Here is a 13,008-nt window from a genome sequence, read left to right on the forward strand (position 1 = left end):
CGGTTGCTTCACCCGGGACAGTTGCAATATACCTATCATTCTGGTGCTCATGGTAGTCTCTCAAGGTTAGATCACGTATTACTGCCCTCGGCCCATGCATCCCTCATACGGGAAGTTAAACATCTGGCACGGGGTATCTCGGACCACTCTCCGCTTTGGCTGGTGGTTGATGCACGGCAGAGTTCGGCGGGCCGAGTGGCTCCGATCAACCCCTGGTATTTGAAGGACCCCAGGGTCAGGGATGAGCTGGCTAAAGCACACGATTGTTACTTTGAGGAAAATGTGGGCTCTGTGTCCTCCCCTAGTTTACTTTGGGAAGCTTACAAGACGGTCATTCGTGGCCAGGCCTTCTCATTGATTGGTAGCGTGAAGTTGGCCAACCGTGCTGAGATGGTTCGACTTGAGGGGGAGGTCACGGCCCTGGAGGAGAGCTTGGAATCTGGGGTTACCGCTGAGTGGTTACATCTACTGGAGTTGAAACAACATGAATACAGAGCTCTGGTCACTGAAGCTGCCAAGGAAATGGGGAGGGAACAGCAGGGACGCCTGTATGATGTGGGTGAGAAGGCTGGGAAACTGCTTGCTTGGTTGGACAAGAGGGAGAATGCAAGTCGTGTCGTCCCTGTGATTGTTGCGGAGAATGGTGAGTGTTGTACAGACCCTGTTGATATTGTTGCATGTTTTGCCGATTATTTCCGCGAGGTGTACACCCAGGTGTCTGATCGATCGGAGCAGGACTCCCGCCTGTTATTGCGTGATATTGCACTTCCCCGATTGTCTGACATTGATAGAGATGCTCTGGATGCTCCGCCTACTGTGGACAAGATTGCCGCTGCTGTCCGTTCGGTCCGATCCGGCAAGGCCTCGGGCCCTAATGGGCTCCCCATTGAGCTATATAAACTGCGCCCGGATTCGCTAGCTCCTCATCTGCGTTCTATGTTTCTTGAGTCTTTGGAGGTGGGGTGTCTCTCCCGCCAGACCAGAGACTGGCCACTATTGTTGTCATCCACAAGGATGGTAAACCTCGGGATCGCTGCGCCTCTTTTAGACCCATTTCATTGATTAATGCGGAACCTAAAATCTTGGCCAAGCTGCTGGTGACACGTTTGGCGACCGTTATTGGGGACCTGGTTCACCCTGATCAATCCGGCTTTATACCGCATCGTAATACGGCGCTTAACCTCCGAAGGTTGCATGGCGTCCTGGCACGGGCCGAGACGCTGCGTGAGCCCGCCATCTTGGCGTCCTTGGACGCTACGATGGCGTTTGATACAATAGAATGGCCGTATTTGTGGGCGGTTCTTGCTAAGTTTGGTTTCGGTTCGGAATTCGTTCGGTGGGTCAAATTGCTTTACGCCGGTCCCATGGCTCAGGTGGTGGTCAATGGTCGGGTCTCTGCGCCCTTTGCACTGAGCAGAGGGACGCGACAGGGCTGTCCCCTGTCCCCCTTGTTGTTTGCTCTTGCCTTGGAACCGCTGGCGGCCTGGTTGCGGTGGGAACCGTCCCTGAAGGGCATTAGATGGAATTCGGAGTTTGAGGACCGTGTATCTCTCTACGCTGATGATATTCTGCTTTATCTTACATCACCCCGTAAATCCCTCATTGTGTTGTTTGATGTCTTAACATCCTTCCGCAAAAACTCGGGTCTTGTCATCAACTGGTCGAAGTCCTGTGTATACGTCCTGTCGGGTGCCGCCCCCCTTCTGCCCAGTGGTTGTCCTATCACGATTGTGGAAGACGGATTTAAATATCTAGGCATTTTTATCACGCTGAGCCCTGCACTCCGGTTCGACCGTAATTTACTGCCCCCTCTTCAGCGCCTCCGGGCAGATGTGGTCGCCTGGGAGAAACTTCCTCTCTCTCCCCTGGGTAGAGCGGCATTGTTTAAGATGATGTCACTGCCCCGCTTCCTCTACGCATTGCAAAACACACTTGACGTTGTCCCGGCTACATACTTCCGTGAGGTTGAGAGTTTACAGAGACGACTGGTGTGGGGGGGTAGGCCCCGGATCGCCATTGCTAAATTGTCGCTCCCGTGGTACGACGGTGGAATTGCTTTGCCTGATATCCGTCGCTATTATTGGGCGTCTCAACTGGGGGCAATAAATCATTGCATGTATGGCCCTTTGCCGAATCCGGCCTTCGAGATGGACAAATGGTTGTTACCGGGGGGCGACTACAATAGAGCCCTCTACTCGAAACTCACCCCTCGCAACGTGACGGGCCCCACCAGGGCGGCCGTCCAGGTGTGGGGACATGCTACCATGGCGCTTGGGTGGGCTGCTAAATTGACTCGTGCCACCCCCCTGTACGCGTCTGATAGACTTGGCTCACTTTGGCAGTCCCGGGGGTTTGATAGGTGGGACTTGATTGGTATCAGCAGGATTGATGATGTTTGGACTAAGGGGAGAATGAAGACGTTTGAGGAATTGAAAACCGAGTACGCTTTGAACGATCGCGAATTTTTTCGTTATGCACAGGTCCGACACGCGGTGCTCTCGGTCTTCCCTTCGGGTGGGGAGATTCCGGAGTCGTCCCCGCTTGAGGACAGGGTACTGGACGGACATGTTCCTGACAGTACGATTTCGCTTATCTATAAAAAATTAATCAACTCCAGGTCTGATCTCCTGTTTCGCCTTAGAGAGGTCTGGACTGGTGATGGGCTGGAGCTGGACGATGAGGACTGGCAGGCGGCGATCTCTTCCCCTAAAGAGGTGGCCACCCAGGCGCGCCTTAGATTTGTGCAACTTAAAATCCTGCATAGAGTGTATGTAACTGGTCCCCGTTTGGTACACATGAGCTTTTCTGTGGATGGTTTGTGTCGGCGTGGCTGCGGTCTCCTGGGCACCTTTTTACATATCATCTTGGAGTGCCCTGAGATAGTGCGATTCTGGACCCGTGTGCATGAGGTGATGAGTGAGGTTACCGGGGTGCAATCGATGCCGGAAGCAAGGAGATGCCTGCTGAACGTATGGGAACCGAATGATTACTCCGTGTCGCAGCTTCGGTGGGTGACCTTGGGCAACATGATTGCCAAAAGAGACATTGCGCAACTGTGGGGCGCTCAGGGCCCGCCCGGAATTCGGAAATGGAAACAAAACATGGACTGGTGCATGTTCAGAGAAAAAACTGTATATGTTTCTCGAGGTACCCCCCGAAAATGGGGGAAGATATGGACTCAGTGGAACACTTACCGTGGCGATATATGTGCCCCTCCTCTTCCTGACCCAGATGTTGCACCTACGTCCCCGTAACCAGAGGGTTCCTCCACATATTATTGTATACTGTTTGCAATTTGTTTCTTCTGCCCCCCCCCCCCCTGTGAGACTCTTTCTCGATAGAACAAACGCTCATTGGATTGTCCTTCCCGCTCCAACACCATGTACTGCAATGTTGTGTATACTGATGTCTCTTTTTCTTCACTCCTTGCAAGTTGTTTGTGTTTGTGTTATAAAATCAATAAAAAGTTTTCACAAAAAAAAAAAAAACAATCAAGGCCTACCATATCAACATTCTCTGGCAAAAACACTACTTTAAGAACATAACACTAAACAATAGCACAGTTTAAATATAAACAAAATGGAAACACATTGTTTAATATTATTTATTTGTAAATAACCTTAATGTCAATCTGAAAAATAAAGAAATATTGAAAACATCTGTAAAGACGAGGCACAGGAGAAATGGTAGTTTCCACAGTATATTTATTGTCAAGAGAAGAGAGCCGTCTCAACTGGTGAAGCCGCAGCGCAGATAGCAACTGTCACTAACAGAACACCATAGAATGAACACTCCAGATGACATCACAGCCTTGCCATGATTCTACCAGCATCATCATATCACCACACCTCCCCCGTTTTAACAAAAGAAACAAAACAACAGACAAGAAAACAAAAATTAAACAATAGATGAATATAGAAGAAACACATTAGTACTTAAACATAATCTCGTAATCTGCTGGGTCTAACATTAAATCTGGAGCTCTTCCTGACACCACCATCTCCTCTTAAAACATTTTTGTCATTGTTCAAATTTTTGTGAGAAAAGCTACGATCCTTTTCCACACAAGAAGTATTCCACCAGTTGAAATTGGTCAACTTTGCAATATTTTTACGAATTTCTATGACCTGTTCACAACCTAGGAATTTCAAAAGACCTGTCCTAACAGATACAGGATTTTTTCCTATAACCCAATCTCCAATTCTAATTTGATGAGTTTCTTTCTCAGTGGTGGATTCACTCTTTCTAGTACTAATTTCAGAAGATTTTTTGTTGGCAGAATCCCACATACTTCTCATGTTACAATCTTGGTGAAAAGATTTCACCATCCAAAAGGGGTAGACTTGTGAGGGGGCTTTTCTGCCTCTCATAAGTTCAAATGGAGTAAAATTGGTGGCTACATGAGGAGAAGTGCGGTACGACCAAACAAAATCTTTCACAGCTTGGAAAATACATGACTTCAATCTGTTAGCTGCTTGAACGCATTCTACAACATCTCTATTAAATATCTCAGTTTTACCATTGCTTTGAGGATGGTAAAGAGGAGTTCTGGTGTGTTTGATACCACAGGAATGCAAAAAAAGAATTCATCTCTTGTGAAATAAACTGGACACCGTTGTCTGTAAGAATTTACTCTGGGTAGCCCTCTCTAAGAAATATTTTGTTAAGGCAAGTGATAACACTTTTTGAATTGGGAACACTGATCGGTTCCACTTCAACCCATCTAGACAAGTGGTCAACAAGAACCAAAAAATACTTTGAGTTGGCAGGAAGAACGTGAAAAGGCCCAAGAAAGTCCATACCTAATTTTTGCCATGATCTTACAAGAGGGGGATACAGGGAGTTCAACAGAACCTTCCAATACAAGAACTTTATCGCTAGTACTGCATCGTACACACTGTTTGACCAATTCATCAACTTGGCTGTCCATTTTAGGCCACCAACAATCAGATCTGACTTTTCTTTTAGTAATGGTAGAACCCTGATGGCCAGAGTGAGCAGCCAAGAAGATTTTCTCTCTGTAACATGTGGGAGGTACAAGCTTGCCACCTCTGACAATTTTTCCACCTTCAAGGGAAGGTTCACCTTTGACGTTCCAAAACGTTTTAAGATCTTGAGAAAGACATTTCTTTTTTGGCCAACCTCTTCTGATCAATAAAACAACCTCACTGAGAAAGGCATCTTTCTCGATTTCAGCGACTCTGTCATCTTCAGCAAAGGAGGGAATATCATGATTGGTACAAGCCACAAAACATTCTTCTACATCAGTTTCCCAGTCTTGTTCATGTAGATCATGAATAGGGAGCCAAGATTAATGGTCCGCTCCGCTATTTTTTCCTCCAGGAATGTACTCTACATTGAATGTAAACTCTAACTATTTTGTTGACAACCTGGCCAAACGAGCAGTAGTGCATTTAATGTCAACTAAAGGTCGATGATCAGTTTTAAGAATGAATGATCTCCCCCACAAGTACGACTGAAAGTTCTCAACACTCCAGACACAAGCTAGCAGTTGTTTTTCAATTACAGAGTACTTGCGTTCAACAGGACGAATAGTCCTAGAAGCAAATCCCACTGTGTAATCTCTACCCTCTGCAAATTGCGATAAAACAGCACCCAAAACATACTCGCATGCATCAACTGTGACAACAGTTTCTCTACCTTCAACAAAAGGTTGCAGAGCCGGTGCTTTGACAATATGACTTTTGATGGATTGAAAACCTTTTTCACATTCTTCCGACCAGACAAAATTTGCCCCTTTTTTAAGTAGTGCTCTGAAACATTCTGTAGTTTTAGCAAAATTCTTTATAAATTTTGCATAAAACTCACAAAGGCCAAGAAAAGACAGACGTTTTTTTTTGTTCTGAGGAGCAGGTGATTCTATAATGCTTTTGATCAAACCAGGTCTAGGTTTTATGCCTTGTTCGGAAATATCATGACCTAAATATTCAATCTCTTTTACTTTAAAAGAACATTTACTCTTTTGTAGAGTCACCCCTCTGTTCTCTAATACAGTGAAAACTTCATCAAGAACTGAGTCATGATCAATCTCATATTTGGCAAAGATAAGAATGTCGTCCTGAAATACTACAAGATTGGGATTGTGTCTGAACATTTCAGTTATAAGTCTCTGGAAGACCGCAGCCGCTGAAGCCAGGCCAAAAGGTAATCGGCAGAATGGAAAGACACCATCAGGAGTGACAAAAGCCGTAAAATTTCGGAACTGAGGGCGAAGTACGACCTGATGATACGCGGCTTTGAGATCCAATTTAGTGAAACATGATGAAGACCCAACTTTGGCAATGAGATCCTCAATACGTGGAAGAGGAAAACCATCAACCCAGATGGCCTCATTAAGGCTTATGAAGTCCACACACATCCTCAGTTACCCAGACCTTTTCCTTGCTAAAACGATGGGTGAAAGCCAAAGGGTGGACTCAACTTTCTCAATTATACCTTGGTCACATAGTGTTTGCAGATGTTTAGAGAGATCATCCCTGATGCTTAATGGCACGTTACGAAACTTGTTTTTGACAGTATTAGCATTTTCTTTGACTTTAACCCCTTCCATGTTGGTGACGAACCCCAGCCGTCACGCCACGCGGCGCTCGTGTGCGGATGACGGCTGGGGTTCGTCACGGCCCCGCCCTGTTTGTTTGTTTACCGCACAGCGGCGGAAACGGGCCAGCATGGAAGGGGTTAATGAAATGCTGAAAATTGGTAATTCTGCCAAAACGCTCTTCAAAGACTTTACTGAACTTGGTTTTGCCAATCATTGTGCGCTTGATTACAAGAAAGGGAGTAAATGTCTTTAGTAGTATTAATGTAACTACTATTGGATTGTTTGTTGATAAAAACAGAATTCTCCGAAGCAGGTTTGATAGTTAAACCAAATTCAGCTTGGTGAATGAGACCAAGAACATTAATCCCTCTCTTGGCAACATATACTTTGTCTTTAATAGTTTCTCCTAAAACACTAATGGTGGCCCAAATATTCCCTAACAATTCAATTTTGCTTCCTTCAAAAGCTACAGTAAGAATATCAGGTGGTAATAAGCTTTTTTAAGACCAAAATCTTTGATACTTTTCTTGTGATGCAATGGTGATGCAAGCTCCTGTGTCAACCAGAAGTTGAATTTGACTCATTTAAATTATAACATCAATTTGAGGATCAGGAATATGTTGAAGCTTTTCATTACAGTTTCTAACTACAACAACATAGTCCTGATTGGGAACATCATCATCCAATACATCATCACTGTCGTTAATGACACATCGAACATTCCTTCTTCTGTTACTCATACATACTCAGGTTTCTGCATCTTCGTAAAAAACTTGTATCTGTGGACTACTATATTCTTTGTTTTGGTAAAATGTTTGTCCAACTGTGCAACAGCTATTTTAAATTTGTCAGCGTCTTCAAATTCGGGTGGATCATAGGTGGGTAAATGATCAAACACATTTTGTCCTTCAACTCCTAGATGGTAGTACATTAGGTTCTTTTCCTTTCAGGTCTGTACCTTTGACCATCAATTGCACCTAAGTATGCTTTGAAAGACCTAAACCATAACTTCCATTCCAGAGGAGGTTCTCCCGGTTTTTGTAAGAAGGAGCGCTGGTGCAACAACACTCAGCATGTTGATGCAAACAAAAATAAAAGACTTGTGGAAAGAAAAAGAAGAAATAAGTACAAAGTAAAAGAAAAAAAGAAGCAAAAAGAAATTGTTTTAAATAAATGTCAAGGAATCCACTACTTCTGCCAGTGAGCAGATAATGAGGAAATTAAGTCTTGTTGTACAAAGAAGAAAAACAAAACTAACATTCCTCACAGTTAATAGTGAAGACCGACAAAGATAAAAATCACAGATGGCAGTGTATTATGATAGTTCCACATATAGAGTAAAAAAAAATGAAATTCAATTTAGTCACTAGATGGCAGTATTGTATTAGACTAAAAAGTTTATATTTCCTTTGAAAATTGAAAACGTCTTGAAATACTGGAGGTAATTTGACTTTCTTAAATACAAACACAGATGTTAATGAAAGGCTTGCGCATCAGTGGTTGTAGAATTCAGTTGTAAGCACTTTGCAGTTCTTTTAATGCCAAAGTTGTATGGATAAATAAATAACACTCATAGAATTGAGTAGAAACCTGTGTATTCTTGTTCTCCGTGACCAAACAAATATGAATGCCAAGGAAATGTAACGTGATGACAGCAAGTAGAATCCTACTGTTATTGAAGCATTTCCGAAGTAAGGCGGCTCACACAGTACATTCTTGTGACGCCTGGACCTCGATCTCTAAACCCTTTGCGAGGTTCCACGCCGTTATCATTCAGAGAAGACAGCGATAGAGTGAATACGTCAGATTCCAATGAGTCCGTGAAGAGAAGCGGAACAAACACAATGAGGTAAGCTGTTTGCCCTACTGTTTTGAAAAATAAACGTTGAGGTATGAAAGGCAGCAAAAGACGGCATGGTGCTTTAAGACCTCAAAATTAAATGCTGTTCAGTCACCGAAAATTGAGTTGCAGCGATGGGCGGCAAGGAGCTCTCCGACCTTTACACGTTGTGCGGCAGTTTATAAATAGATCCAAGTTTTCCAATCGGAAAACAAAATGAGCATTTTTAGTATCCTCAGGTTGTATATATGTTCCTTTACTCCTCTGCATCTAGCTGCTCAGCCAGTGTGAGTGTTCCGGTTAGAATGTTAAAGTGAGTGGAATGCTTCGGTGCATGAGTGTTGTCAGTTGAGGATGGACTGAGCAGCTGGGAGGCTGGTCCTGGTTGGGCTTGATTTAACTTCTTAATAAACTTCATCTACATTTACCTGGCCACGTCTACAGCGTCTACTTGTGACTCCTGAACATGTGGGACCAGCTCACTACAGCACGGCTCTCTATGTAATATTCAATCATTGGTAGTAAATAAAAAAAACAATTTACGCACGGTTGAGTGGCTGGCCAGCAAACAAGACACACATGTTGTGGAAAATCAGGTGGCAGTGACAATTATCTCGTCCTCCATCGCCACTGTAAAGACGAGGCACAGGAGAAATAGTAGTTTCCACAATATATGTATTGTCAAGAGAAGAGAGCCATCCCAGCTGGGGCAGCCACAGCGCAGATAGCAACTGTCACTAACAGAACACCATAGTATGAACACTCCAGATGACATCACAGCCTTGGCATGATTCTACCAGCATCACCACAACATCATTATTCAGACATTACAGTAATACATGAATGAATGAATGTTGATTTCGTAGAGCATGAACTTTGCCCAAATGTGTCAAGGCGCTAGGGATCGAACCGGTGGTTGTAAGTAGCAAATTTGGGAAATAGCTGTTACATTTTTAAGGCCTTATGAAACAGTAGATGCGAGTCTTGACAATAAATCGATAGATGGAGAGTATTCCAAAGTTTAGAGGCAGCGACAGAAAAGGCTCTCCCCCCCCCCCCCCACCTGGCCCTCTTGCACCTGGGAACTACTAGCCAGTTTGTTACTGACAGACCGCAGTTGTTTGTTGGGGTCATACCGTTGGAAGAGTCTTTTAACACCTTCTGAACCACAATTATGCAGAGTCTTCTGGACAAGGCATCGGGCCTAGAACAGAATTCTCTTTTCTAGAGGTAGCCAATGTAGCTTACGAATAGATGCCGAAACTGGTTCTACATAGTTAGAAATTAATACAAATCAATACAACATGAATAAATGTAAATATCCAAGCACCTCAATAACGCCTATGCAATATTCTAATATAATGAGAAGGCATAGTAATATCTAATAAACCAACATACATAAAAACAACAAATTACATTGCCTACTCATTATAGTAAATATAGAAAATAAAATTCAACATAAGATTTCACAGCTGAAGTATTGTTAAATGAAATCACAAGTCAAATCACAAGTCAAATTTTTTTTATCAAAATGTATGAACAAAAAAGATTCCCAAAAAAATGTAAAAATAACTACCCCAAAAATAGAACACGATGTGTGACTACAGTAGTCCCATGATAATATGAAAAATATGAAAAATATTACAAAACAAAGAAATGCTCTAGGAGAGCTGAAAATCAGGTGGTCCAAAGCCATGCCCCTTTTTACACCTCTCTGCAACGCAACTCAGGATTGAAGGGGAATTAATCCCCCACCTTAAAACCCACCACGGGGCATGTTTGCACAGTGGTGCAGGAAGGGGGCGGGGCCTGATGTGACATGTGTGTACTTATCCAATCACTCCGCCAAAAGAATGTCGGCTAACCTACTAGAAGGGCAGGTCTTTATTCAACATCGTGCGTTTCCAGTTCTAAACTAGGGCCACCTGCTGCTATGAGCAGGCTTTCGTGTTGTTTGCAAAGATATCTTGTACAATAAACCCTGTGCAACAAGGGATGAGCAGCTTGCACTGCTCTGGGTTGTGTCTACATCTCTGAGACTGCAGTTTGATCAGCACTTGTGCAGTGGGGGCAAGGAGTATGTAAAGCTCCAAAGAGCCTGTGCCCCCAAGCCTCAAACTGAAATCAAAACTGTCATAAAAAATAAATATTTGCATAACATCATGAAGCTAACATGTCCAGTGGCTGTGAGTGATTGTCTATTTTGCTATGAATTTTAAAACCCATCCACCCTCCTGGATTTAGCCATACCTTTATTGTTGGCGTCAATAGACAGGGTGACGTCAGATAAATCGGACAACTTAGGGTGTCTGTAGACCTCGAACAGCTTGGGGTAATGTTCATAGAGAGATGTGGCCAACCCAATCAGCAGTGACTTGTTGGAGTGGTGTTGAATCGGCTTTTGTTTGCTCACTTCTGGAACCCCAGAGCGGTGCAAAAGATCCTTCAAGATTTGGTGAACTGAGTGGACCGCTGCAGAGCCTTCTGTGGAGAGTTTCAAAATTTCAGCACAGTCTTGCCCCAGTTTTTTGATCCGAGATGCTGGAGATGGCTCTGTATCCTGCTTTCCACCGCTCTCTTGTAGGAACTTGGAAAGAGCTCTGCGGAAGTGGTAGACCTTCGGTGCATCTTCTGGATCCATTGCTTTGTAATTTTTAGCCAAAAGGGTTTGGCTCAGGATGGAGATTCCAAATGTATTCAGTATTTTATTGCCGGGATAGTCTGCTGCAGCATATTGGCCTGGATGCTGCCTGGCCCACCACCAGGCATGGCCTCCAATGAGCAAGCCCCCTCCTTCAGCCACAAACTCATGGATTTTCTGTGCCTCACAATCACTGTACGATTGACAGCAGTAGACGCTAAGACTTGGGATCAAGTCAGAAATTTCACTTGGCAACTTGTTCTCATTGAGAAGATCAAGGAGTCCCTTCAGACCACTCACCATGCCAATCTTCCCCTTCCTCCCTGCATCCAGCCAAGAAACTGCATTCAGGAGGAAGGTCTTAAGACAAGCTGAGTTTAGTTGGGTCTCATGGCCTGCCACGACAACACGGCCTTTACTGTAGTGTGCCGCAGCCAGAAATGACCTATGCGAATCATCAAGTCCAACAGGGAAAGCTAGTAGCCCATGGACCAAGAGTTGGGAGGGTTCCCCTCCATTATTAATGTTCAGGTGTGTGACGCCATTTAGAAGATACCTCATATCTTTGGTGATGTCAATCCCATGTCTATGTAGAAAACAAGCTTTTTAAGACACAAGGGGGACCCAACAGATAGCTAAGTACCATGGGTATAACAACGTTATAGTGAACAGAAGGTCCTTAGCTTATTTCAGAATCAAAAACACAATACTGTATAGAAACACAATGGAAAACTATACGTTATAAAATTTCCAAACCCAGCCGGGAGAGGAGTTTATTTTATAAAGAAGCAATGTTCAATCCAACAATATAAACGTAATCACAAGACACAAGCCTGTGCCGTACATAAAAGAAGGAAAAAGAAAAATAGAATAAGAGTGAAAAGGGGTGTCTATCAGGCATAGAGCGAGAGCAAAGACAGGGCACTGTTGATAGGTAAAAAAATCGATAACAGTATCGCCTGGAGTGGAATATAAACAATCTTATCGGTCAGTATTGTAAATATGAACCCACTCATGGGTGTCGACGTTTCGATCCCTATTGCTCAATTAGATACATGGGATCATCATCAGGACATTTGTAATGAACAGGACATGCCTGATTGTAAGGAAGCCTGTTTAGGAGAAACGAAGAGAAACAGAGATATTTCAAAAAACTTAAGAGCAGTTTGCAGACGTATGCCAACTATGCATCGAATACGCAGTGTGTGACCAAGTGCACGGTGTTTGTGACTTAATCAAGCATCAAATAACAGCATTTTCATACTCCTCGGAATCGCAGTGGCGTGCGTGAAGGGCTGCGAGGATCAGTCGTGACGTGATGGTGAACAATTCAATTTCTAGTCTACTCGGTACAAGGATTACTAACGTAGAGTGTCGGTATCATTTTCAAAAGTTGCGTGACTAAGGGCCAGTAGCAGAATTGGGGATAGCCTGTGGATTATAAGTAAAGTGGGAAGTATGCTAACCCTCGAGGATTTAATCCAAGGAGATACTGCTAAACAAGGAGTCAACAGGTTACCCCAAACCATAGTTTCCAATTAATAATACTAATCATCACCACGTACCACGCAGTAAATTGTCGTGGAGGTCTCTTCGGGGGACCGGAAGAGTTTTGTAATGGAGAATAATTCCAAAGTTTATTGTTATCAACCGCAAACGATGGCGCTGAAAACAGAAACGGGCATTTAGTATCAGGCTAAAGGGGTGCTAAGAATTAGGGCGGCACTCGGCGGAAGGGTCTTGCTTACCTTGATGTGCTCATCAGGGCAGACGGATAAGGAGATAAAAAGTTACCGTGTAGGCAGCAGAGGCCATACACGTGGGGTGCCAACAAGGTGGCTTTTCGACGCTGTAAAGGCAAGGGGTATATATAGATCAGTACATGTCATGGGGCGGGCCACGAACAGACATAAAGGAAGCTCCGCATTTACTTACTTAGTCCAGATGAGGACTCGTCTTTCCCGT

At 43.9% G+C, this 13,008-nt stretch overlaps 1 protein-coding gene across 1 annotated transcript in view; it reads right to left on the reverse strand.

Moving 5' to 3' along the window:
* The window catches only part of LOC144773663 (TRPM8 channel-associated factor homolog), a 93,934-nt gene that overhangs the window by 36,043 nt on the left and 44,883 nt on the right, over positions 1-13,008 (reverse strand). Inside the window, exon 3 of the mRNA XM_078658811.1 lies at positions 10,653-11,629. Within this exon, the coding sequence (XP_078514937.1) occupies positions 10,653-11,629 (977 nt within the window). The remainder of the gene's footprint in view (positions 1-10,652; positions 11,630-13,008) is intronic.

Source organism: Lissotriton helveticus, chromosome 8 (genome assembly GCF_964261635.1).
Source record: "Lissotriton helveticus chromosome 8, aLisHel1.1, whole genome shotgun sequence".
In the NCBI taxonomy this organism is placed as follows: domain Eukaryota; kingdom Metazoa; phylum Chordata; class Amphibia; order Caudata; family Salamandridae; genus Lissotriton; species Lissotriton helveticus.